The sequence below is a fragment of the Geotrypetes seraphini genome, chromosome 15 (assembly GCF_902459505.1).
Source record: "Geotrypetes seraphini chromosome 15, aGeoSer1.1, whole genome shotgun sequence".
NCBI classification, from domain to species: Eukaryota; Metazoa; Chordata; class Amphibia; order Gymnophiona; family Dermophiidae; genus Geotrypetes; species Geotrypetes seraphini.
The window spans coordinates 24,305,962-24,332,676 of NC_047098.1; the positions used below are offsets into that span (position 1 = coordinate 24,305,962).

At 44.6% G+C, this 26,715-nt stretch overlaps 1 protein-coding gene across 9 annotated transcripts in view; it reads right to left on the reverse strand.

The window, feature by feature from the left end:
- The window catches only part of RERE (arginine-glutamic acid dipeptide repeats), a 468,133-nt gene that overhangs the window by 13,636 nt on the left and 427,782 nt on the right, over positions 1–26,715 (reverse strand). For 8 of the 9 annotated variants that reach the window (XM_033922383.1, XM_033922386.1, XM_033922381.1 and 5 more), the window contains 4 exons: positions 20,360–21,672; positions 19,733–19,943; positions 10,577–11,300; positions 8,957–9,031 (listed from right to left, as the gene is read on the reverse strand). In XM_033922383.1, coding sequence (XP_033778274.1) covers positions 8,957–9,031; positions 10,577–11,300; positions 19,733–19,943; positions 20,360–21,672 — 2,323 coding nt within the window. The remainder of the gene's footprint in view (positions 1–8,956; positions 9,032–10,576; positions 11,301–19,732; positions 19,944–20,359; positions 21,673–26,715) is intronic. The other variant, XM_033922385.1, reaches the window with a different exon arrangement.

The following is a 26,715-nucleotide window of genomic DNA, read 5'->3' on the forward strand; positions in this document are numbered from 1 at the left end:
AGTGGGCCAAATGAGAGACTAAATTTAGGAAAGCAGATATCAGTTTGGGAGCTCCATTTGGGGACACACGCTCTTATGATTATGCTTTTCAATTGTAATTGCATTTGTTTTTTATGGTCATTTCACTCTTTTAGTTATTGCTTTACAAATTATCACAGTTATGCCTCTTTATTTGGTATTTACAGCCACCCACACTGATTTCTGTTTTCCTAAGTTTGATCTCTCTCATTGGCCCAGTCGTCTTTTAAAAGTGTTTTGAAACTGTTTCCAAACAGTATTGGATTATAGGCTTGCCTTAAGCTAGTACATTTACTTATTATTTATTCTTTATGAGTCAACGGAACATCTATCACAGCCTCACTGCTGCCCCTAAGGTCAGGTTTCTGGTTACTGTTTCCAAACCGTCACGGCACAGTCTGGTAAACTTCAGCATGTAAGTCTTTTGCATTTCATTTCTTAGAAGGTTCCTCCCTCTAGGTGTTTTAGTTTTATGTTCTCCTTTTATCATTTATAGCATTATCGTCTGTTTAAATTTTTTAATGCTTTAGTTTGATGATTAATACTCATTGTTTTTTATCTATTGGATTCCTTCAGGATGCGTCATTTATACTTATCTCTATACCAACACTGCTTTTATAAAACCGACAGTTTTTAATCATAATAAACTTTGTTTAGATTTTTTTAAATGGATTTAAAAAAAAAAAAAAAAAATATATATATATACACATATATATATATATATAATATATTTTTAATTTCTTATTTCTAGTTTTAATTAGTACATTAAAATTGTTTTCTTGAACTTAAACTTTTCCTATTCTTAAGGTTCTTGTCTATCAACATCTACATTTTCACCTAAGTTGTACTTCATTCTTAGGTATGCATTTATTTGTATAATAAAATCACCGTTTGTCGTCCTTTTTCATTGATCCTTCACATTTCTTTAATTAACTTCTTCCTCGTGTTGAGGATCGTGCTCCATCTTTGCACTTTTACTTTATGTGTAATCGGCATTTTTAACTACTCATTTTTGGACACACTCTTTTACTACTTATGGAATTTTAATCACTTCACTCTCATCCCAAAATACATCTCACTTTGATGACTTCACTTGTCTCACATCCCTTCAATTTTGCTACACCTTTGAGTATTCATACTCAGCTTTGGCTCCATTTATATGGTACATTTCTCTACAGAAAAGGTATTTGTCCATTTTTAGGACCACTGCGGAAGACGATCAAGTTGAAACATGGGTACGCATACTTAAAACTATTGTGGATACAGCTGATTGCATAGACTACTGCATTGTTATGTGACATAATAAATCCTGCATCAAGAACATCAGATCCGCAGTCTTTTTCCTTGTTTCCTGTTTGCAATATTCCACTGCAGACCAGTTGGGCTGCTTTTTTTGTTTTAAAATGTCTCTATCATATCTACCCTCTCCCTCCTTTCCTCTAAAGTACGAGTATACATAGTGAGATCTTTAAGTCTGTCCCCATATGCCGTATGATGAAGGTCATCATGCACCATTTTAGTAGCCTTCTCTGGGCTGACCATCCTTTTTATATCTTTTTGAAGGTGCAGTCTCCAGAATTGTACACACTATTTTAAATGAGGTCTCACCAGAGTCTTATACAGTGGAATCAATACCTCCTTTTTCCTACTGGCCACACCTCATCCTAAGCACTCTAGCATCCTTCTAGCTTTCATCGTAATCTTTTCAACCTGTTTGGCCACCTTAAGATCATCACATACAATCACACCCAAGTTCCGCTCTTCTGTCGTGCACATAAGTTCTTCACCCTCTAAACTGTATTGTTCTTTCAGGTTTTTGCAGCCCAAATGCATGACCTTGCATTTCTTAGCATTAAATTTTAGCTGCCACCTTTAGCTTTACTAGGTCTTTCTTCATGTTATTTACAACATCTGGGGTGTCTATCTGACAGCCCTTCAGCAATATTGCTTATATTCAGGATTATTTTCTGTCTCAATGGTCTCCGCAGAAGCATCCTCTTCAGATGCAGCTCCCTTGGACAGGGACTATAAATGTCAGCCTGCACTGGTGGTTTCAGGATGCGTTCTTGTCAAAGGGCATGCTTCTCTGCATTTCGGAATGGATAACTCTTCAGTTGGGGAGCTCATTGAGGGGACCGCTCAATTCAAGGCCAGTGGACTTTCTATCAGAGGAAGTGGTCCATCAACCTCTGGAGCTCTGAATCATTTGGCTAGCCTTAAAGGTTCTAGAGTGACTTAGAGGGAAAGGCTGTAAGAGTGTTCTCTGTTAATGCCATGGTGGTAGTGTATGTGAACAGACAGGAGACCACATGAATTGCCCCCTTAAACCTGGAAGCTCAGCTGCTCTTTTGGTGAGCAAAGCCCCAAGTTCAGGCTTTTTCTGCAGCCTACGTGGCTGGAGTGGAAAATGTTCAGGCTGACTTTCTAAGTCGGCAATGCCTGGACCCACGGGAATGGTCGCTCTCCCAAAGGGCATTTGAGCTGATTGTGCGATGCTGGGGCCGACGACCTGTGATGGATTTCATGGTTTCGGTCGAGAACTCAAAAGTCAAACTGGGAAGTTGTGGTTGGACTCGTTGGTCCAGCTCTGGCCGCACAATGGCCTTTACATCTTCCCACCTTGTCCCATGCTTGGCTGGGTCATCCACAGGATTGCAACTCAACCAGGCCTACTGATCCTAGTGGCTCCAGACTGGCTTCACCAGCCCTGGCATGCGGATCTAGTACGGCTTCAGCAAGAAAGTAGCCTAAAACTGCCTCTTCATCATTGGCTCTTCAGTCAGGGGCCAGTTCCCATGGAGAACCAAAGCGCTTTGGTCTGATGGCATAGCTCTTTAGTGCATGGCCCTAGTTCATGCGGGCTATTCAGATGTGGTGATTGCCACTCTGCTCCAGGCTAAGAAACCTACTCTGGTGCTCTAAGCTAAAGCCTAGAAGGCTTTTCAGCAATAGTGTGCAAGGGATCAAGTGGAGCAATTTCAAGCTCCTATTCCAGTTATCCTGGCTTTCTTTCAGGCCGGGCTAGAGAAAGGCTACTCATCCAGATGCTGACCAGATTTTTCTGGGGAGCACTCCGGTTAAAGCCCCCATTGCAGTGTGCTTTTCCATTTTGGAACCTTAACATTGTTCTGAAGGGACTCACCAAGGCCCCTTATGAGCCACTCAAAGATGCTTCCCTTTTGGACCTCACTGTTAAGATTGTGATCCTGGTGGCGATTATTTCAGCACAGCGAATCTTGAAGCCCTTCCTCAGGATCACAGATGAGGGTGTAACTCTCCGTGCTGTTCCCTCCTTTCTTCCAAAGGCGGTGTCCAATTTACACATTAACCAGGAAGTACGTCTGCCTGCTTTTCAATCTACAGGATCTGACAAATAGAATAAAGTTTGAAGAAGCTGGACATGCACAGTTTTGTTTCAGTACTTGGACAAGACCAATGATTTTCATCTGTCAGTCCACCTGTTTGTGTTCACCAACTATTCCCATTGGGGCAGGCCAATGTCCAAGGCCTCTACTGCTCTGCGCCTGTGGTAAACAGCAACCAGTCTCTCTTAAGTCACACTCAAAAAGGAGTGTTGCCTCTTCCTGGGCGGAGTCTTGGGCAGTACCTCCTGCAGAGATTTGTCGAGCAGCTACTTGTTCTATTTTGAACACTTTTCCCAAATTTTACAAAGTGGATGTGGCGGCTCATGAGGATGCCGCTTTTGGGTCCTTGGAATTGCAGGCAGGCTCTTCTGTCCCTCTCCAGACATCAGCCACTGCTTTGGTACGTCATCACACTTACGGGATCCAGAGTAGATGTAACAGAATGAAAGATTAGGTTCTTACCTGGATAATCTTCTTTCTGTTAATCTACTACGGATTCCCTACAGCCCGCCCTCTGTATATTCTTTATCGCCTGCTTTCTGACTCGGATGTTTTCTGTATTCCAGACCTGGAGTTCTTTTTCTGTCAGTCAGATGGCTAAGTGTAAAAAAATCCAATATGAGCAAGTGCATTCCTCATCCTCTGGCTGTTATTGTTAGTACCAGCAGGTTGATTCTCTATGGTTGTTTTTCAATTGTTATGAAATGTTGTTTTATTTCCTGTTTTTCTGAGTTACAGAGCAGAACAGAATTGTTTATTGTATGTGGGGAAGTTCCCCTTACCCCTCTTTCTTTGTATTCTGTCCCAGTGGAGCTCAATTTCTTTGGGACATAATTGGAGGGTGCACTGTGCTCTACCTCTAGATGGGAGGAGCTCAAAGCTGTAAGTATTCTCACTTCTGCAAGTCTAGTTTGTAGGAATGGATTGATCACCATACATACGGAATCCGTAGTAGAGTATCAGAAAAATGATTATCCAGGTTAAGAATCGAATCTTTCAATTTGCAGTCTTTGCTATGACAGACTCATTTATCTTCAGTTATTCTCACATCTGCCTATTAACATTCTTTAGTCCAATGCTATTTTACTGTCTCTTCCTTTCTCTCACTCACTGTATCATCTTTTTCTATCTCTCTCTATAATCCTTTTCTTTACCATTTCATTTCTCTTGACCAACCCAATCTGTCACATATTCTTCTCTATAGGCTCCACAAAAGGGATCCCTATGCCAGAGCCTTTTTATGTGTCCTTGTGGCAGCAATTCCCTCTCTATTTCTGAGCTACAGAGGAGGGTAGACTCCCCAGGATAAGCAATCTTGACATTTCTCTTGATGGGGTGGGGTGGAGAAATAGAAGAATTAGGCAACTGTGATATCTCTCTCCCTGCATATGACACACATAGCACAACCTACCTAACGTTATCTCATCAAGAGGGGACAAAGTATATTCTCTTTTGGTCAAGGGATAAAGAGGGAACTTTACAGAACAATGTCTGATAAGGGCATGTGACTGAGAGAACAAGGAGCCCTTAGTAGTGTTGTAGCAGTTAGTGCTAGAGGAACTGCACAAAGTCTATAGTAGCTTACTATTCCCCCTGCCACAGGATTCTATCCAAGGTGTGACATTGCTGCGGCCAGGCTTACTGTAGTTTTCTGGAAACTGAAATATGATTTGCTAACAGGTATGCTCAGTCTCAGATTCCAGCAGAAACCATTTCTTGCAGTCACCAAGAAGAAATGCCCAATTATCTAGCTACAGGACCACCCAGCAAGGACAATACAGGTTCTCAGGATATGACTTGATTACAAGTGCTTATTACATAAGAGCACTTAAGAGAAAAAAATGCTCAATATTCAAAGTGATTTAACTAGGTAGGAGAGCCTCCTGCATGGTTAAATCACTTATGCCTGCCTAACTGCCAATATTAAGTGGCAATTAACCAGACCATGCTGCTTAATATCAGCACTAACCACCACTATACTGTCCATCTACTAGCTAGTGCTGGGTGGCCTGTGGGTGGAGCTGGGCAAAGCCAGTATTTAACTGATTTAGCGGCTATATTCAGATTGCTAACTGGCTAAAATTAGGACAAACAAAACTATCCTAAGTTTTGCTGCTAAATTAACTGGACACTGGTCTGAATATTAGTCACCTCTCAGCTAACTTCTGGGTAGTAGCATCAGGGCTTCTGGTGCCCCCACCCCCATCCGTATCACTCCTCCCTCCCACTCCCAACAAGAAGCCCCTGAACCCTGGTGTTCTAGGGGGGTTCTTCAGGCAAGAGTGATGCTATTCAGTGCCAGATATGACTCCAGATATTCAATACGAGTGCCTGAACATGGCTCGGCAATCAACATATGGGCCTAATTCTCCCTGCGGTGGTCAGTGTTTAAAAAAAAAATGTTGAATGTCACCAGCTGAATATTCATGGAAAAGTTTCTACTTTAGTTTTCTTTTTCTGGTTCTAAGAAAATCAGATTTTGGTTTCTGTGAAGAGCCAGGATATATCTATTTTCCCCAGAACCACCAGGAGAAGGTAGAGTTTGTGATGCCTCCTCCCTTTTGCCCAACTCTAAATTACGGCTGACCCATTTAAACAGGGGCTTTAAAAAAGGTGACATCCAGTCCTCCCTGCCTTGTCTGTTCCAAATACTCATGTGCATCTTGTGCAGTGGCGTACCAAGGGGGGGGGGGCGGTCCTTAGGGGAGGTGCACAGCTGGCCCGGTCCCTATCGCGTTCCCACCCTCCCAGCGAGAGCAGCAAACCTCCCTCCAGTAGCGTCGGCTGCTTCGCGACTTTCTCCTCCCTCTGCCGCGTCACTGATGACGTTATCAGTGACGCTTCACCGGCTGGGAGGGGGGAGAAGCGGTCTGCCTCGGTGCTCCAAGGCCTGGCGCCATTACCTTCTTCGGGCAGCAGCAGCATTTACAATTTGCTGCTGTTGCCGGCTTCAGGCCTTCCTCTCTGCCGGGTCCTGCCTATTTCCTGTTTTCATGAAGACAGGACCCGACAGAGAGGAAGGCCTGAAGCGGGCAACAGCAGTGAATTGTGAATGCTGCTGCTGCCCGATGAAGTTCAGGACACCAGGCCTTGGGTGACAGAAGGAGGAAAGGGAGCAGAGGGGGAGAGAATTGGGGAGAGTGTTGCTGTACCCAACTGGAGGGAATGAAAGGAGATGCCAGGGCTTGGAGGGAAGAAGAGACGCCAGGGCGTAGAGGGAAGGAGGAAGGTATGCCAGATCAAGGGAAAAGGAAGGGGGAGATGTCAGAGCATGGAGGGGGAGGGAGAGATGGAAGAAAAGGAAAGGAGAGAGATGCTGGGAATCAGGGAAGGGATGATGCCAGACTGTGAGGTGGGAAGGAAAGAAAGGAGAAGAGAGAGATGCCAGAGCATAGGGGAGGGGGTGGTGACAGAGAGAGAAAAACGGAGACGTGACAGCGTTGAAATCAGTCATGTACAAAGGAGAGAAGGGGCACGGGATAGATAGTTTATGTAAGGAGTATAGAAAGAGGGAAGATGCCATATGGAAGAGAGAGATAGAGGGTGCACACTGGATAGAAAGAGCACAGAGGGCAGTGAATGGAAGGGGCGAGATAGAGGGTGAACAGTAGATGGAAGAGGGAAACAGACACTGAATGGAAGTGTGGGGGAGAGGAAGGACAGCTGCTGAATGGAAGTGTGAGGGAAAGGAGGAGCAGATGCTGGAAGGAAGTGGGGAGGAGAAAGAAAAAAGGGCACATGCAGGTTTGAGGGAAGAGGATAGAGTTAGTTACTGGAAGAGGTGAGGGAAAGAGGTGGCAAGCTATAGGTAGACACAGTGAAAGAGGGAAATTGAGGACTGAATAGTAAATAAATTGAGAAGGAAGACCAGGGAAGAACAGGAGGAAGAGAGCAGAGAGAGAGATGCCAGAGCAGGGGAGAAGGAGGAGACAGATACCAGACCAATGGGGGTGAAAGGAGAGATGGAAGGGGGAGGCATACAGTTTCTGGAAGGGGCATAGAAGGAGAGAAGATGCCATATAGGGGCAGAGAGATGGCAGACAGTGGATGGAAGGAAGAGAGTAACAAGAAGATGAGGAAAGCAGAAACCAGAGAAGACAAAGGTAGAACGAAAATTTTCTATTTATTTATTGCTTTAGGAGACATGTGTCACTGTTTCTGTGGTATTGCATTGTATGCAGAGTCCAGCTTCTTGCTGGTTCAATTTAACCTTTTTGTCTATGTATTTCTATTTTATCCCCCCTTTTACAAAACTGTGGAGCGTTTTTTAGCGCCAGCCATACACTACAGTTTTGTAAAAGGGGGAGGGGTAAGTTTGTGATGACATTCCATACTAGGTGAAGGTGTTTTCTGTGTTCGAAAGACATGGCTTTCTGTTAGGATTGACTGCAGGATTGATCTGTACTAGTCTGGCTTGTTTAGTTTTACAGTAGATGTATTGATGTTGTACTTCTCACTGCAGTATGTAAGATGCTGCCTTTTCCTAGGTACTCATGTGTGACGTGTGGCTTGTTACTAAAAATCATGTTTTTCATACAGATGGGGGGGTGCCAAAAAATGATGGGCCCCGGGTGTCACACATGCTAGGTACGCCACTGATCTTGTGTTTGCAATACTGCAACATAAAGCTATTTCACTGCTTGTTCAATGTAATCTGATCTTCAGCAATTTTATTATCATGTAATCTCTCTTTTGTGCTATTTACCCCAAGGCTTTACTGAATTGTTTGTATTTTGAACTCAGCACACAGCAAACTTCCCAGTATGACTAGCCCATGCATGAGAGGGGTCAGGGGACTTTTCCCAAGTTTTTCTTCAGTGCAATTCTATCCAAGCCAATTGTGATTTAACAGGAACTCCTGTCTAATAAGTATATGAACTATCTAATCGTTATTTCATTCAAAAGGACTTTGGTAACATTTCTGAAATAGCTCAGGAAAGGGAGATTGAAAGCAGGTAGGCAGAGTACAAATGCAATCTCTTTCCTAAATAAACCTCTTCTATTTCTATTAGCAGCTAAGATCCCAGTTTCTTCAGCTAAATTTCAGAACTACTGCCAGTAGAAAGAAAAGCCTTTTAGTACTTCCTGCACCCTTCCTAACTGTGCAGAGAGCCCAGCGACCTTTCATTTTCATAAGCTACTTAATGACTCGGTACCACTAAACTGAACAGTCATCTGCATTGGTTTTCCCTTCTCTCTAGTCCTCATTGTGGTTTTGTATGTTAGTAGTTTCTTCCTTTACTCTAGAATGGTGGGGGAAGTCAAGGTGCTCTGATCTGATCTGACACACATGATACAAAAAAGCTGATGGCAGAGAGGATCCACTCAATGGGCACAGAAAGGAGAAATTCTCCAAGACAAGGGTCTCCTACATCCTCCTTCCCTCAGGAAACTGGCTTCTTCCTGTTCCTATGCAAGGCAGGCTGCTTCCATCTTTACCCTAGTAGAACAACTATGGTTACAGATCTTCACTATTCTCCCTCTTTTTTTTTTCTTGGCTTGTCCCCTCCCTGATCCTCCCAGTCCCCAGCGCCCTTCTCCCATTGTAAATTCATGTTTGTTTGTTTATTTACCAGGAAAGTGGACTGGAACACATGTGCCGCTTTCAGCCACGCCTGGCCATGCCTTAACGTTACAGCAGCAGTCTACTGAAAACATACAATAGCATAAAATACTTCTATTCCTTCTATTGCTTATAGATGCACACAGATGAATTCACATAAAATTCTTTCAAATGCCTTTTTGTTTAACTTTATTCAATGCATCAGTACTTGCAGGTCCCTGGGTGACTGACTAATATCTGCTTTGAGTCATCAGAACTGCCATTTACCACAGTCCTAAGGTAGAAACTACTCACTCAGTTAGAAATCAAATATGCCTCTCCCTTAAGCCATATTATCTTCAGCTGAAAAATGCAAGAGTATTATTACCTAAGGGCAGTCTCCAAAGAGCTTGTGGACCCAGCTGTCTGGAAATCTGATGCTAACACCTCTGCCTGGGATGCTGGCATGAGATGGGCATCAAACTCTTTTATTGGCACACATTCAGACTCATAACTTTTATCTTTTGAATGTGCACAGCCCTGCTGCTGCATAATGTACTATTTCATATAGACCACCTATCTTCTACAATCCTAAAGCTACTAGCCTGGCCAGCAAACTTCTAAAACAGCACTGACTCTACATTCTGCTTCCATCAGTATTATATCAGATAGGATAACTCACTGTGAGTAGAAAATGGTTCATTTTAATTACTGAAAATCTTTAAGCACCAATATCAAAGGACGCCACACAGAACAGGCAAAAGGCCCAACTGCATGAATTGGGACCTAGGGTCTTGCTCTAAGGTACACCTTGGCATTTCAGGACAGACAGCATTGGGAGGGTTCCAAGCATCTGAAAGACAGAAGCCTGTTGGCAATTTAAGCAGACATCTGCTAGTCACCTTAAGGATGGCAATGATGAGGAAGAGGTTTTCTGCTCTCTTATCTGGAAACATGCAATGAACAAACTCATACACAAAGGGGCATCATCCCAGAAGGGGCATCATCCCAGATTCTCCCCTTACAAAAGATAGCTGTCCCTTAAAGTAGCTTGTGAGGTGGACAAAGGTGCCCAAATATGTTTGCCTACAGAGAAGCAATATCACATATCTGACATGACATCAGTATGCGATATCATCTGTGAGAATCTCAACACACCAGCTCCAAACAGAGCAACAGCCACAGAATAAGTGCTCAGGTCCCAGATATTCATGAGGATAGCCTGTGGACTGCAGCTAGGCAAGGACTGTAAGTATGTCAGCCCAGCTGTGGTATCAAATTTCAGAACAACTTTTTAACTGCATTATCTATCCTATTTCCCCCTTAATCCCCAACCTCAAAAGTTTAGGATTCAAATCTCTTTCCCAAGCCTAAATAAGACTGAGGGACACAGTGTCCAATGAGACCAAGATCCAACCCAATAAGAGACCATGCTGTGCTGACAGAACATAAGTGTGAAGAGATATTTAACAAAAAACTATTCCAGTCTTGGACAGAATGTGTCTGTCATTTATAGGGATGCCATCAATACTACTGAAGGTCCTGGAAAGTGCTGTGTGACTACAGCAAAATGGCACTGCACCTGGCCTAATGCGTAACAAACAGTACTGCTACTCTTTTGCAGAATGTTGAACTGCTGCTCCTGACTCACCTTGATGCAATGGGTCCTGTTGATGAAGGTGCAGGTGTGAGTGTATGTGCGAGTGTTGGTGATGATGCGGAGTTACATTGAACATTTGTAGCCGTGCCAAAGGATCATTTGTTAATGATGCCATACGCTCAGCATGTATCCGCTCTGCAGCCAGTCTCTCAGGATAACTCATTTCAGGCCGCAACTGGGGCCCCGCAAGTGCAAGTCTTTCCCGTTCAAGGGGATTCAAACCAGGGTGAAAGGAAGCGAAGGGGTGAGGTCCAGCTGTTGGAGGGATTGTGAGAGCACCATGCCTGGCAAAATGTTCCATTGGGTTGGTGGCAGGATGCAAAGAGTCTAGCTCTGGAGGTTTCACCTCAAAGCCTGGCTTCATTCTCTCTCGCAGTTCCCGCTCTCTGATTTCCCTCTCCCGGATCTCACGCTCCCGCAACTCCCGTTCCCGAATGGTGGGGTCCACATTATACAAACCAGGCATATGGTAAGCCAATAAGGGGTCATTAGGGTTCAGTGGAACAAAGAAAGGATGATTGCGATTTGTGGGTGACATGACATGGGGGCGGGCATATTCACTCAGAGTCCGAAGAGCAGGTGTGTCTGGTCCGATATATGGGGGAACAGCTGCAATGGTTGTAGGTGGTGGCTCAAATGAAGCTCTGATGTGTGCTGGCGCACTAAGTTGGGCCTCACTGAGACGTCCGTCATGAGACGAACCAGAGGTTTTTTGCTGCAGAGGAGAAATACGATGCACTTCATTAGAAAACCAATTCTCTAATGTCAGATTCCTGCTCAAACAAACAAACATTTAGATTATAGTGCATTAGATCTCAAACATCATATAAAAAACATCAAACCAAAATGGAAAAGTGTAGAAGGGCCCCATGATACAGGATTGGAGGAGTCAGTCAGGGATACTAGGAGAGATGGAAAAATTAACAGCTAAACTTGACGAGGAGGGGAAAGATGGAGAAATTAGGTCCTTACCTGCTATTTTCTTTTGTCCCTCCAGACCAGCAGAGAAACGGATGGGTTTACACTTCTCTGCCAGCAGGTGGAGATTGAGATACTAACTTTTGGTTTCAGTACAAGTGGACTGTGCTGTCCGTATTACAATCAGTCTTAACAAATAGCCAAGCAGAAAACAGCAAGGCTGAAAAACAATAACATCCCAATTCCCCACTTATAATGAGAAGATGAAGGGAAAACACTGTTGGATACTGATTAGAACAAGAACCTTTCTAAAATGCCCCACAGTTCGCCAGCTAAACCAGCTCAACCAAATGCTGCTGCTCTTTAAACTCCCAGAACAACCAACTCCCGCAGAAAAAAACTGTACTCTTCGCAAAAACACTGAACAAAATGACAGGGCGGGTTCTGTGCTAGTCTGGAGGGACTAAAGGAAAGAAAATTAGAAGGTAAGGACCTAATTTCTCCTTCTTTAGTGTCCCTCCAGACCGACACATAAACAGATGGGACGTACCAAAGCAGTACCTATAATGGGTGGGAGTCCTGAAGGGATGCCACAAGTACATGCTCACTGAACACCACATCCTGACGTGCCTGAATGTCCATACGGTAGTGTTGAATAAAGGAATGAAGGCCAAACCGCAGTTTTACAAATATCCACAGGAGGAACAAGAGAAGATTCAGCCCCAAAAGCTGCTTGAGCCCGAGTGGAATGAGCTTTGAGAAATTCTGTAACAGGCTTCTTTTGGAGAAGGTACGCCGAAGTGATAGACTCATCGATCCAGCGCGCAATGGTAGCCTTGGAAGCACCGTCCCCCTTATGAGGGCCTGCTAAGAGAACAAAAAGACTGTCTGACTTACAGAACTCCTGGGTCTGCTGAACATAAGAGTGAAGGACCCTACGATATCCGACTTGTACAATTGCCTCTGCTCTGAGCCCTCTCGACTACCCAAGGTTGGGAGGACCACAGACTGGTTGACATGAAATGATGAGACCACCTTCGGAAGAAAGGAAGGAACCGACTGCAGCACAACCCACTTCCTAGCGTACTCCAGGAAGGGAGGCCTTCATGAAAAGGCCTGCAGTTCTGAAACACATCTTGTGGAAGTAATGGCCACCAAGAAAACCACCTTAAGAGTAAGGTCCTTCAACGTACAGGCATCGAGAGGCTCAAATTTAAGACGCGAGAGCACGGCAAGGACTAGACTGATCCCAGGCAGAAACCGATGGCCGAACTGGTGGCCGGAGCAACTTCACAAGAAACAAGCTCTCAAGAACCAAATCACAGCTGGAGAAGAGGCCAAACACTTACCATGCAAAAGACCGCAAAAGGATGACAAAACGGCAATCTGCACTCAAAGGGAGGACCAGGCAAGGCATCTCTCCAGACCATCCAGCAGAAACTTCAGAATGTGAGGCAAAGCAGCTCGAAAGGGAACCACCCCACGTGCGGAACACCAGTCCTCAAAAAGACACCAAACACAGACATAAGCTCAAGAGGTGGAAATTCTCTAAGAACCTAAGAGTGGAGATCACCTTATCCGAATATCCCTTCTTCCTTAGGCAAGCCCTTTCAAGAGCCAAACTGTAAGACAAAAGGAACCCGGATCGAACATTGGAATGGGACCCTGAGTCAGAAGATTGGGCGAGAATCCACTGGGAAATGGTGGTCTTGGAGGCTGATCTGCCTTGGGTTGACTCTTTGTTTAGGACATAGAGAAGGTCTGATAGATGAAACTCAGTCATTTCCAGATAACGCAAAAGAACTCTGCGGATGTCCAGCAGCTTTAAAGCCTTGTCTTTCTTCTTAGAACCCATAGGTTGAAAGGCTGGTAGCCTGACTTTCTGGTTGAAATGCTGAAACAAACCTTTGGCAAAAAGGAAGGTACTGTATGCAAGGTCACTCCCATTTCCATGATCCTCAGAAATGCTTCCCTGCACGACAAAGCTTGCAATTCTAAGACTTCCCATTTTTATGGCATGGCAATAGTGGTTATAAGAGCATTGGTGCTTTGCGAGACCTAAAAGTTAGCGTCCAGTGTAATTGCACTTATGACTGCAATGTATTAAAGCAGACTGTGATGTTTCCAGTCTGGATTTTGGAACTGATTCTCAGAAGAAGCGAGTGGGCAAAACGGGCCCGTCAGGATCAGTGCTAAACCAAATAGATAAGTGGCCTAGATACACAGTATATATTTAATATAGTAATTTAAGAATTTTTAAGGACTGCTGTATTTGCACACTAGAATAGTTTAGGAGGAGGTGGAGGACCAATGATTATATTATGGTTTTGTCCAGCTGAACAGCTGTTGCAGCTGACTTGTATGCATTAAAAAAAACCTGTCTGAGGTCCTTTCTCCTTGAATAGAAATGATGATTAATTAATTATTATTATTATTATTTTTTTTTTAAATCATAGGGTAGCCAATTGAGAAGAAATCTTCTTCCTTTAATGAATTGAACATATATCTCTATTTTTGAATTTCATCTTTGAATTCCTCTTTTAAGGAAGGCCAATACTAATGATACTGTGGCTGAAAAGTATCCCATGCCTTGGCATATCCCGAAAGAGTTCTTGGCCTTCAGTAGAGAGTGGCAGTGACCATTTATGAATATCCTTTCTTGGCTATTGCTGCGTGCTCAAGAGCCATGCCGTAAGACCGAAGTGACCCAGATCTTCTACAGCTATCAGTCCCTGTGTGAATAAGCCCAGATATACCTGGAGTTGGAGACATTTGTTCACTTGTAGGTGTACTAGATCCATATATCACAGACACCTGGGCCAATCGGATCACCCTCTTTGAGTGAGATGTTATGTGACAGACCACCTGGCCTATAAGGGGATATGAAGGAAACACATATAGCAGTCCAAACTTTGACCATGGTTGCACCAGGGTGTGCAGGCCTGCACTTCTGGTCTCAGATTTTCGACTGATAAACCAAGGTGCTTTCTTGTAGAGAATGACACTGTCCCACAGTCTCCTTCACCGCCCCGTTACCGCCATTCCCTTCACCGCCCCGTCACCGTCACCACCATCCCCTTCACCGCCCCATCACCGTCACTGCCATCCCATTCACTGCCCCGTCACCATCCCCGCAGCATCCATATAATCCTTAGTATTGCAATATTTAGCTTATTCCTTTCTTATAAATCAAAGTTCTGGCTGCTGAACTAGAGAAAGAGGTGTTCAGCTGGCAGGGCTTTGTTTATAAATTTTTATCAACACAACTAATATACTACTTTATCCTAAAGCAAAAAATAAATAAATAAATAGAATTTTTTTTTTTCTACCTTTGTTGTCTGGTTTCTGCTTTCCACATCTTCTCATTCAATTCCTTCCATCCACTGTGTGTCTTCTCTCTGTGTCTTCCATTTGCTGTTACTGTGCCTCTCACTTCACCCCCCCAATTGGTCTAGCACCCATCTTCTTCCCTTCACTCCCCCATAGTCTGGCATCTGTCTTCTTCCCTTCCAGTGTCTTCTCCCCACTCTGTCTTCCACATTTCCCTTCAGGGTCTGTTCCTCTCTACCCTCTTTCAATGTCTGTTCTATTCTTTTCTACCAACACCTTTCCCTCCCTCCTTCACCATCTGTTCCTTTCTACCACCCTTCAGCTCCTCTCGCGTGGCTTATCTATCTACCTCCCTCCCTCTTATTTTTGTGGCACGTTACAATGTAATTTGTGCAAGCCGCTGAAGCCTGCGAGCTCGGTCCCTATCCCATCCCCACAAACCATCTCGCTTCTGTGTTCCTATTTTCCCCATTTCTAATATCTCCCCTATGTATCTGGCATTGCCCCCCCCGTGTCCATATACCATCCCCATGGCATGTCCCCTTTATGTCTCTGTCCCTATGCACATAATTTCCCCTCTTTCTGTTACCTTCCTGTGTCCAGATTTCCCCTATCTTCCTCTTCCATACCAGTGTGTCTCTTCTTTTCAACCCCATCTAGCTTCTCTCCCTCTTTCTCCCCCCCTGCTTCCAGCATCTGGCTCACCTACCTGTCCTCCCCTTTCTTTCCTGCTGTGGGTTTCTTTCTTTCCCTCTTCATCCCCTTAGCCCAGAATCTTTTTCCCTTTCACTCCCTCCTTCCTAGTGTGAGCCGGGAACACGCCCGATCGCGCAGTCCAGCAGCCCTCACCCACCCGATTGCAGCGTTTAGCCAGCTCCCTCCCTCCACCTCACCTTACATGCTGAGTTTGCCGGCTTTCTTTTTCCCGAGCCGCACGCGCGGCTGCATCAATCTTCTCCTCTCCTGCAACTTCCTGTTTCCGGTTGCATCAGAGGAGAAGATTGATCAACTCACGCAGCCACGCGTGCACGTCTTGTGAAAAAGAAAGCCGGCAAACAGCATATAAGGTGAGGTGGAGGGAGGGAGCTGGCTAAACGCTGCGATCGGGCGGGTGGGGGCTGCTGGACCGCGCGATCCTTGATGCCTCACTGCGGAGACAAGACCATTCACCGCTCCACGGGGCGGTGAATGGCCTTGTCCCCGTCCCCGCAGTGACTACTATTTTTCTTTCCCTGTTTTGGCGGGTTACCGCGACTACTTGTGGCTAGCTGCGGGTAACAACCACTATGTCATTCTCTACTTTCTTGTTGCATACCATTGTCATCAGATCGAACGTTGGTTGCCCCCAACATCCTACAATGTCTTGGAATGCCCACAGGACCAACGACCACTCTCCCGGGTTCAATGTTTGTTTGCTGAGGTAGTTTGCTTGCATATTGTCCACTCCGGCTACTTGTGCCACTAGGTGCTTTTCTGCCCAAGCAAATAGTAGTTTCGCCTGTAGGTGGAGCAATGTGTTTCTGGTGCCTTCCTGCCGTTTGACATAGGCCACTGCAGAGATGAGTTGCTACCTTGGTGAAGGGCTAGGATGCCACTGCCAGCCCAAATGGTGAGTGAGTCTCCAACACATGAAATCTCAGGAACTTTCTGTGTGCAGGGAAAATTGGAATGTGGATATAAGCCTCCATCAAATCCAGGGTGACCAGAAACTCTCCCGGTTGGACTGCTGCAATAACAGATCCCACCATCTCCATCCAGAAACATAGAACCCTCAGGGCCGCATTGACATGTTTGAAATCCAGAATGGGTTACCAGTTGTTGGAATCTTTCTTGGGCACCACAAAGTATATTGAGTATCTGCCCGAGTCCAAGTGTTGTTCCGGAACTAGTTCTGTGGCTTGAATATCCAGTAATGTGTTTAACATTGCCCGACTTGGACCACCAGCCAGAGATTCAACAAATCAGTTGGACAGAGGGTATGCAAACTCTACCTTGTAACATTCTCTGACAATATCCAAAACCCAAAGATCTGTCATTATGCTTTCCTAGGCCTCCAGAAAGTCCGAGAGCCAACTTCCAATTTTCTGAAGGGCAGCTGAAGGCCTGGCATCATTGTGGCTTCTTGGCTGCTGTTGTGGCCTAGGAACCTGTATTTTGAATTTTCCAGCTTCCAGAATATCTCTGTCTGGAACCTTGATAGATTCTCTGAGACGAGCCTCCTGAGGCATAGTGGGGAAAACATCAGGACCCCCGAAAGGAGCTCCGGTTCTGGCTTCTAGCCACTTGAGGTCTGCTGTCCAGTAAGGACTTGGGATGACGATCTTGCACACTGACCATAAGATCATCCCGGTCTTTGCCCAAAAGTATCTGTTCCTTGAAGGGGAGCCTGCTAAGTGTAGACTTGGAGGTTGAATCATCCACTCATTGTCCGATCCACAGCATGTGTTGAACGGAGATAGAATAAGTGTAGACTCTTGCCATGACTCTAATTACATCAAGTGTGTCAGCCACATTGTCCACCCCTGCCAGCATGAGCTGAGGTAATGGCTCAGCCACCGTCATGTCAGAGTTCACAGCTGTGAATGGTAGGCGCGTGATAAGAAAGCAGCAGCTGACACCACCTTAGCTCTTAGGTCCAGGGCCTCAAACTGCCTCCTGAAGACCATATGAACTCTGTAGTCCTGTGTATCCTTCAGCACGACTCCTCCCTCACTAGGTAAGGATGTGCATTTAGACACCAGGGAGTCTACCTTTGGCATAGCAAACATTTGCTGGAACTCTTGATCCATAGAATACAGCCTAGTCAGGGCTTTCACCCTTTTGAGGAAGTCTTCCGGGACTTCCCAGGGCTCCGTAACCAAGAGTTTCATGTCTGGGTGCCATGGAAAGAATGTGGACTTAGAGGGGACTCCTTTCAAGAGAGAACACTAAGATGACTGGGGCTGAGGCGGATTATTCTTGAGCTCAGTGTCTGGCAGGGCCAAAGACAGCTGCTGAATGGGTTCCTCTCCAGGGTCCACAGCTAGGACTTCATCCTGATCCTCAACATAAGGAGGCCGAATCTCCCATCAGGGAGGCCTCACTTTGAGATAGTAAGGGGATCAAGACTGAACTTTCATCCCCTGCATCCCTGTCCGACTGACAGAGACAGGGAGGAGCTCCGCTCTCAAAGAAGAGCTCTGAGGATTCTTAAGAGGCATGTGCCGAGGATCACTTCAGCGGACCTAAATTGCGTATTTTGGCACATGCCTGCCAGAGCAGATTAATGAAATCTGGGGTAAAAGCCTTAGCAGGCAACTTTCCTTCCCCTTTATAAGGGAGATGTCTCTTCTTTGGCTGTAGAGCCTGTATACCAGTTTGGCGGACCGTGTCGCTGTTCCGGGGATCCTGGGGAAATTTTTGCTCCCCTAACAGGCTCAAAAGCCATTTGCCATGCCCCAGAAACCACATAGTAGCTAAACTTGAAATTCCTGCTTCCCCACTTTGCTAGACGCAGCACATGGCGTCAGGGCGCTCTTTCGTCGCCCATCCTGCACAAACAAGGCATGATATAGGGGTATTAGTCAGAGGACTCCATCTATAGCACTTTGGAAGTAAAACAAGGTGTTTTGGAGAAGAATGAGAACTTGGGGAGGGGGAAGATAGAAGGACAATCCAAGATGGCTGCTACTGGTGAATTTTAGTTTTAAAAAATAGCTTAAAATCACCTCAGGGCTGACCAAAAACCTAAAAAAACCCAGGATTTTAGGGAAGTGGGAACAAGGCCCTAGCTATAGCAACAGTTAAAAACAGCTTTTGAAGACACACACCCCTGATTTTTCCTACAGGCCGACAGCCTTACTTACAGACCATATGTTGGGGAAATGGTGGTGCTGCTGCATGCTTCAGTACCTCAGGTGTAGCTGTTCTAGGAGAGGGCCCCCTCTGCTTCCAGTCACTTAGCTACTTTGCTGAATCTTCGGGCTGCCAGTTGGACCTCTATGGACTGATCCTTAATCCCCCCCAACATCTCACCAAAAAAAAAAAAAATGGGGGGGGGGGGGGAAGAGACAAAATGCAACTGGTATCGTGAGCACCCTGAAGGAACACTATTAGTGCCTACACAGCTTGCACTCTAGCCCCTGACCAAGTTAGAGAGGTGAGAAAACACCAGGGGAATAGACCCAAAGGATACACTTGCCAGCTGCAGATTTAAAATCTGCTCCTCTCTCTACACAGGCAGAGAAGACCCTTATCAAAATGAATCCCTGATTTCATGAAAAAGACCATGACTACAGTGAAAAACTGTAAAACTATTGCAAAATAAAAAAGAAACCGAGCAGGTGAGAAGACACCTTTCATGCTCCCCTGTTGTTTTTATATTACATAAACTGCTTTGACTTTTTTTGTCAGTAAAGTGCGGTATATCAAATAAAAAAATTAACTGTAAAAGAGAAACTTTAGGTGGGTAGCAGACTCCTGGGAGAAGGTTTAGAAAGCTGTGTGACATCTTTCTGTAGTATGCTTGCTAGAATAGACAGAGTACTCCAAGGTACAGCATGCCACTCCTACTGGAAAAACTTGTTACAAGTGAGGAAATCTTTATGTTTTGATTGGGTGGGGGGCGTGGTGAACCTCAAAAGAGCACGGTAGGAGAAGAGAACGGAATGTTTTGTGAAGCGTGAACTCTTGGGAACCAATAAATGTACAGCTGCTGTTGAAAACCCAACAAAAATTTATATTAAAAAAAACATCAAACCAGCTACTTGAGGAGTAATCAGTGCTAATAATCTACTACTCTTTGAAGACTTCTATGCTACTTACTCCTAGAAAAAAATAATGGTATGAAATATCTTCAAGAACTGAACATGGAAGAGGGCAGAAAGTCACATACTTGAGTATAGTGCCACAGTAACATACCGTTGCTCTTTCAGCTTCTCGTTCCCGCTCCCTTTCCTTCTCTTTTTCCTTTTCCCTTTCCCGTTCTTCTCGAGCTTTCTGCTCTGCCTCTCGCTTGGCCTTCTCAATTGCATCCTCCCTCTTCTTGGCAAGTTTTGATCCAACCAATGGCATAAAGTGCAGATCAGTCCTTGCACAAGAATTGTAACCACGGTCCAGGTGTTTATAAAATCTGAAAGGGAGGCAAAACTTCTCAGAAAAGAAAACAGAACCGAGACTTATCACAAAGTAGCCTAGTATGGTAGTGGAGCTGCATTTGTTTTTCATAGCCAGAGTTGACATGCATTTCTGTAATATGGCAGAGTACTTTTACTAATGATACCAAAGTCAAGGCATGACTAAATCATCACTAACCTGTACCAACAAAAGGAGCTTGAGCTGTCTCTAAATAAGGTTGCAAAGTCTTATTTTAGTTCTGAAAATAAAACTATATTAAACTCCAGTTTCTAAAGAATAAGCAGAAGCTTGACAAAGCAGAAGAGACTGTCAATGTATAAGCAGCAGCATGACTAAAAGCTATTAACAAGTGCTTTATGATCTAACATGCCCTTCCATTCGGCTCCTGAAGACAGAATAAAGCTCTCATACCTGGCTGACTGACTGGCATGGCTAGGAGTATCCACCACTGTGGGTTCTGGAGATGGGCTTCGTGGTGGCAAAGGAGGACTTTCTGGTTCCTCAGTTTCATCAGGTGCTTCCTCTTTGATCTGAATCGTGCAGGAATTGGAAGAGGGAGTCACAGATGGAACAGACACAATGGAAACTGCTGCTGCTGTTGAGGCAGGTGAGTGAGCTTGAACTGCTGAAATAGAAGAGGAGGTGGAGGTGGAAGGGCATGACGAAGATGTTATAGGAGGTGGTCCCCCAGGAATGAAGGGATGCTGTGAAAAGGGAGGCTGGGGTGGTATCTGATGGAGCCCTGCTGCAAGATGGTTTGCTGATAGTGGAAGGCTTTGGCTCTGAGTGAGAACTGGGGGCTGGGCTGGAGAGGTCTGAAGTTGCTGGCTCTGAGGCATCAGCTGCAGGGGAGGAGGATGTGCTGATGGTGGGTGATGAGCTGGGAGGGAACTTAAGGGCTTAAGAGCTGGAGGTGGTGGCAAGTTGGAGTTTATTGAGAATGGAGGGGGCCCAGAGAGATGGGGAGGGTGTTTGTGGGACTGTGGTGTGGGTACCTGAGAAATAGGGGTGGTGGGTGGCGGTTTGATATGAGGCATAGCCATAGGAGTAGATGGTAAAGGCTGCTCCCGTGAAGGCTGCAGAGAAGACTGTGTTGATTGTTGAACTTGGGAAGAAGCGTGACATGCAACCTGTGGCTGTGGGGGGACCTGAGACTGACATGTCTGGGAAGGGTAAGGTTGGGGAGCAGCTGCATGCTGTAGCACAGCCTGGGCCTGCAGACTATGGGATGTAGGTGAAATCTGACTGTGGAGTGGAGACTGTGCATGTGGCTGGGAAGAGGAAGGAGCTGCAGGCTGGTTTTGGGAGTTTGTCAGAGATTGCATTGTTGGATGAGGTGAAGGAAGTCTTTGGGGGCCCTGCTGTATGTGAGTATGTGCTGAAGGCTGACACAGCGATGGTGAGACCTGAACAGGAGTCAATGGGGTACTCTGTGATGGAAGCATCATTGATCCAGGTGAGACAGGAGTCAGGGCATGGGTAGCCAACCCATTCGGTGCCTGCAGCATTGATGAGGGCTGTGCCTGAAGCACTTGTTGCTGAGCAGAGGAGTCTGAGTCACTCTCATTGTCCTGAGGGCTGGGAATGCTGGGAGAAGTGCTGCGATTGTCCTGGTCAATGTCCTTCGGGTCACTGCTACCCTCGTCATTCACACTGCGGCTATCAGAGCTCTCACCCTCACCTTCACCCTCACCCTCGGAGGGGGAATTTGGTCGGCTGATCTCCTGATCAATAGTAAAAAGAAAGGGGAAAAAAAGAAGAGGTCTAGCTGAGTATGGCAGATCCAAGTATGATTTGCTAGAAAGGGAAGCCCTTAAATCATAATACACTACATAGAGTTAAAACCTTTTGAAAAAAATCATCACAAATGAGCAAGTAAACTCACAGACTTGCCTTAACTCAAACAATCTCAATACATTTAATTCAGGTGAGAAAAAGCATAGTTGCTTACCTCTAACAGGGAATTTCTTTTATATTTATCTTCTCTACAGACAGCAGGGAAACACAGCCACACAAGGATGATGACTTCAGAGCGACTCCATGCTCAATGCTCTCTCCTAGCTCAGGGAACCTATTTGCTTACAGTGCTCTGAGTAAGCATGGAGCTTCCTGCCCCTCCTCTCTCTGCTCAGTGTAGTTCAAAGTGAAGGTAAAATCACATATGTGGCTGCATTCCTTAGCTGTCAACAGAGAACCCATTAAAGGTAAGCAACTACACTTTCTTAGTTGACATGCAGGGGATATGGAAACGCACTTCTTGGTGACTCCACAGCTAAAGATCTACTAGCTAAAAAGCTTGTTTAAATAGTGAGGTCTGGTGATCCAAGAAGCCGTAAAAGGAGGGGGGAAGAGATATCTAAAGTGAAATAAGGTTTCTATAGACTGACTAAATGCCATGTCTTGCTCTTACACATCTCATGATAAACAGTATTTTAAAAATATCTTCATTCGGCTAAAATACTGTTTTGGCACTGGCCTCCTCATTAGACCCGTTTTACAGTGCTCTTAGTGATTTGTGTTAATATCTTAAAAGTAAAAAAATGTAAACTTTAGTTTTAACTTTGTCACTGATATCAGGAAGGGACCTGTCATTCTGACATGTTTCGTCCGAAGGCTGTATCAAGAAAAAGTCCACACCATCCCGATCAATAATAGATTGGCTGGACCGGAATTTCCTCTCTAATGTCAGAATTGACGTCGGGGGGAGGGGAGGCTTGGCACAGGCCTGGCTTTTGAGGCGTTGGGAAAGCAGGGAGAATGCAAAGGCAACGTGAGTCTATCGTGATCGACTCGCATTGACCTTGCGATCTACTGGTCAATCACGATTAACCTTTTGGGCACTCCTGCTGTACACACTAGGTTACCTTGGTTGCTGGCAGCAGCAACATCAGCATGAATTACAGGTGGCTTCTGGCTGGCCCTTGCATCTTCCCCTCTGCTGCATTCCTGCCTCTTCTGATGCAAGCTTCCAGAAGAAAGATACAAGGTTCAGCCAGAAGCCACCTATTGTTCATGCTGCTGGCAACCAAGGTAAAACATACAGAACTATGGTGGAAAAGGGAGTAAGAGAAGGCTTACCCTTTAAGACCAGCAAGCTAATTCTAAAAACCTAACACCAGCAGTAAGGCCAAGTAGTGTTGGAATAGAATGCATATAAATCTGTACAGAATGCTCAGAGGACTTAAGATGGAAAAAAACAGTATGCATGGCAGAGAAAGCTGCAAATTATATCTAAATGTAGTGAAATGCATGTTAATGCTGTTATTTGCTATACTTTTCCAATGCCCAGAGAACAGCACAAAAACTATGCTCTTACTGCTGGTGGAAGAGAGGATTTGTTTTGATTTTTCAGTTTAAAATCTGCCAGTTTTGATTTATTTTGGAAGCAGAAGAAAGCCTGTGCAAACCTGTAAGTACTGGTGCTGAGAAACAAATGTGTGCGAGTCTGAGCAAACCCCAAAGCAAAAATACATATTGGCAACTGTTTTCTGTGCTTAAATATTAAGCCTTCCAAGTATAAAAAAAAACAAAACCAAAAACTGAAAAGCTTATATGAGTGGGTTTCATGATTGGGTTTGCCTGGCGCATGTGCACAAGAATTGTGCTTACTGTGAAACTCTTCTGCGCAAACATGTTCCTCCCTCTTGCTTTCACTTTTACAGCTTGCATATAATTTGATCATCATTACCATTGAGCATTGGAGAGCTATTTTTCTGTGCTGTTTCGGTGGTATAGGATCTGCGCTTTTAGCTTTACTGTGGGAGTTGAGAATCAGCCTGCAGCTGAGGCATTGGTGGTGATGTCAGAGACTGGGGATTTTCTCACCCTTTCTCACCTAGCTCACTGAGCCAGTGCCTCACTTAGTCCAATGGTTAAGTGGCTCTATTAAATTTATATCATGTCTTGGAGCTGGACCTATTTATACTTTAAATCTTAACCTATTAGAAACTGCCTGTATGGATAGAAGCATTTTCCAAATATCCTCAGTAATTCTTGTAGGACCTTATGCACTAGGAGGGCATGAGATTCTCTAGGTGTTCTCATAGATTATAAAATGAATGTGGTTTCAAATTTGGCCTCAATTAGATGGGAGCCCAATTTTGAACTGGGAAAGGAAAGAGGGGAATGATCACATTCCAGGATGTTATGCAGGGTGCTGATATAATCCCATTTTCAGTATCACAAGATACATATAAATTTACCATTACAGGATTTCCTGGCTCATATGCAACTGAGGCATTTTATTGTTTTACAGGAATGGACAGGAGATCCCCCAGCTTGGGGGGGAACATTTGGAAAATCTGTGGTTAATTTTGGGGAGGGTGCCTAGACCTCTTTCTGTTCTATATAAATACTTGAGAGAAAAAAAAAGAGTTGCTGAAATGTTCCTATATGAAAAAGTGAGAGGATGATTTGGGATTTACATTTGAAGAGAAGGAGTGGAGAACAATATGTGAAGAGGAAAAGCTTATAAGGTGCTTACCAAATGGTATCTTACTCCTGCCAGACTGAATATTATGTACCTGAATGTGTCAGATAGATGTTGCAAAACCAAGTTCAGGTGGGCACCTTTATACACATTTGGTGGGATTGTGCTGTACTTCAACCATTTTGGAGGGCAGTTACATCACAATTAATGAAAATGATGGGGGGACACAGTTGTTGCTGCATCCCAGAGTTGCCTACTGGGATTATTTAATGAAAGATGCTTTAAATGGCAGTGCTGGCTGCTGACAAATGTCTCATTGCATTGAATTGGAAGACGGCTCTATCACCCGTGGAAAGCGCATGGAGAATACGACTTCAATGCTGGTTCAGATGAAATGTCTTATGGATAAGAGAAAGGGCATTTTGAGAAACATCAACAGGACTGGCAAACACTTTAACTAATACAGAGTAGGGTTTAGAGGAGAGGAGAATGAAGAAGCTAGATTATATTGGTAGAGGGCCCTGAAGAACCAATAAAGCACTTCACCTGTATTTCTTTAAGTGCTGGGGGAAAGGGATAACAAGGAAATGTAAAGAAGATAGGTGAAAATTTTGAAACAGAGATATGCAGTCGAGATGTATAGGGATTTACTGTTTATAGTGCATTGTAAGTCGCTTAGATATCATTTAATTTGTGGGATATCAAATAAAAATAAACTTGAAACTTAATATTTAATTTATGTTTGAGTACCTGATTTTGTATACGTCATTAATTTAGTTTGTACTTCTCTTGCATTTTGCAATGTACTTTTGAACTGTAATAAAATGTATTGAAACAAAAAAAAAAAAAAGATTTTAAAATAGAATGAAAATCACTAGAATTCTGAGTATCCTCAGAACAGAGAGAAACCTTTAATCATTTTAGATAAAAATTTAGGAAATGCAGTATCCTCCCGCTGCCCTCCCTGTGAAGACAGATCAAGAGATGGTGGCTGAGATGCTTCTTGGTGCTCATGAGGACAAGGCATGAATTGACAAGTACAATGATTATCTCGAGTCCCTGTCATCCAGGTCTCTAACCACAGTCACTAAATCTGGTGGTGGTGATGGGGGGAGGTATTGTTCTCTGAGGAAGGTAGAGGACACATCCTGATGAAAGTGAGCATAGTAAAGACAGGTCTATGTGAAAGAAAGGTACTATGAAGTCTCAAAAACATAACGAAAGTGGAGCTTTTAAAAATTAACTACTGTAGCAAAAGAAGAATACTGTAGCTGTATTTTGGTTTTCCACATTTTGTGGTGGTGGTGCAGATAGTGGGGTGCCGCAAGGCTCGGTGCTTGGACCCTTGCTCTTCAACATCTTTATAAACGATCTGGACATTGGTACGATGAGTGAGGCAATTAAATCTGCAGACGATACGAAGTGATTCAGAGTAGTGAAGACACAGGGGGATTGCAAAGATCTGCAACGTGACATAATTAAGCTTGAGAAACGACATGGCAAAAGAGGTTCAACATGGATAAGTGTAAAGTGATGCTTGTCGGTAACAAAAATCTCAAGCACGAATACAGGATGTCCGGGGTGGTACTTGGAGAGAATTCCCAGGAAAGAGACTTGGGAGTTCTGATCGACAAGTCGATGAAGCCGTCCGCACAATGTGCGGCAGAGGCGAAAAGGGTGAACAGAATGCTAGGAATGATAAAAAAGGGGATCACGAACAGATTGGAGAAGATTATCATGCCGCTGTACCAGGCCACGGTGCGCCCTCACCTGGAGTACTGCATCCAGCACTGGTTGCCATACATGAAGGACACAATACTACTCAAAAGGGTCCAGAGAAGAGCGACTAAAATGGTTAAGGGGCTGGAGGAGTTGCTGTACAGTGAGAGATTGGAGAAACTGGGCCTCTTCTCCCTTGGAAAGAGAAGACTGAGAGGGGACATGATCGAAACATTCAAAATACTGAAGGGAATAGACAGCAGATAAAGACAGATTGTTCACCCTCTCCAAGGTAGGGAGAATGAGAAGGCACTCTCTAAAGTTGAAAGGGGATAGATTCCACACAAACGTAAGGAAGTTCTTCTTCACCCAGAGAGTGGTAGAAAACTGGAACGCTCTTTCAGAGTATGTTATAGGGGAAAACACCCTCCAGGGATTCAAGACAAAGCTGGACAAGTTCCTGCTAAACTGGAACGTACGCAGATGAGGCTGGACTCATTAAGAGCACTGGTCTTTGACCTGGGGGCTGCCACGGGAGCCGATTGGTCTGACCCAGCAGCGGCAATTCTTATGTTCTTATAATTAAGGCATATCTGTGCAAACAAGAGTTCCTTAGATG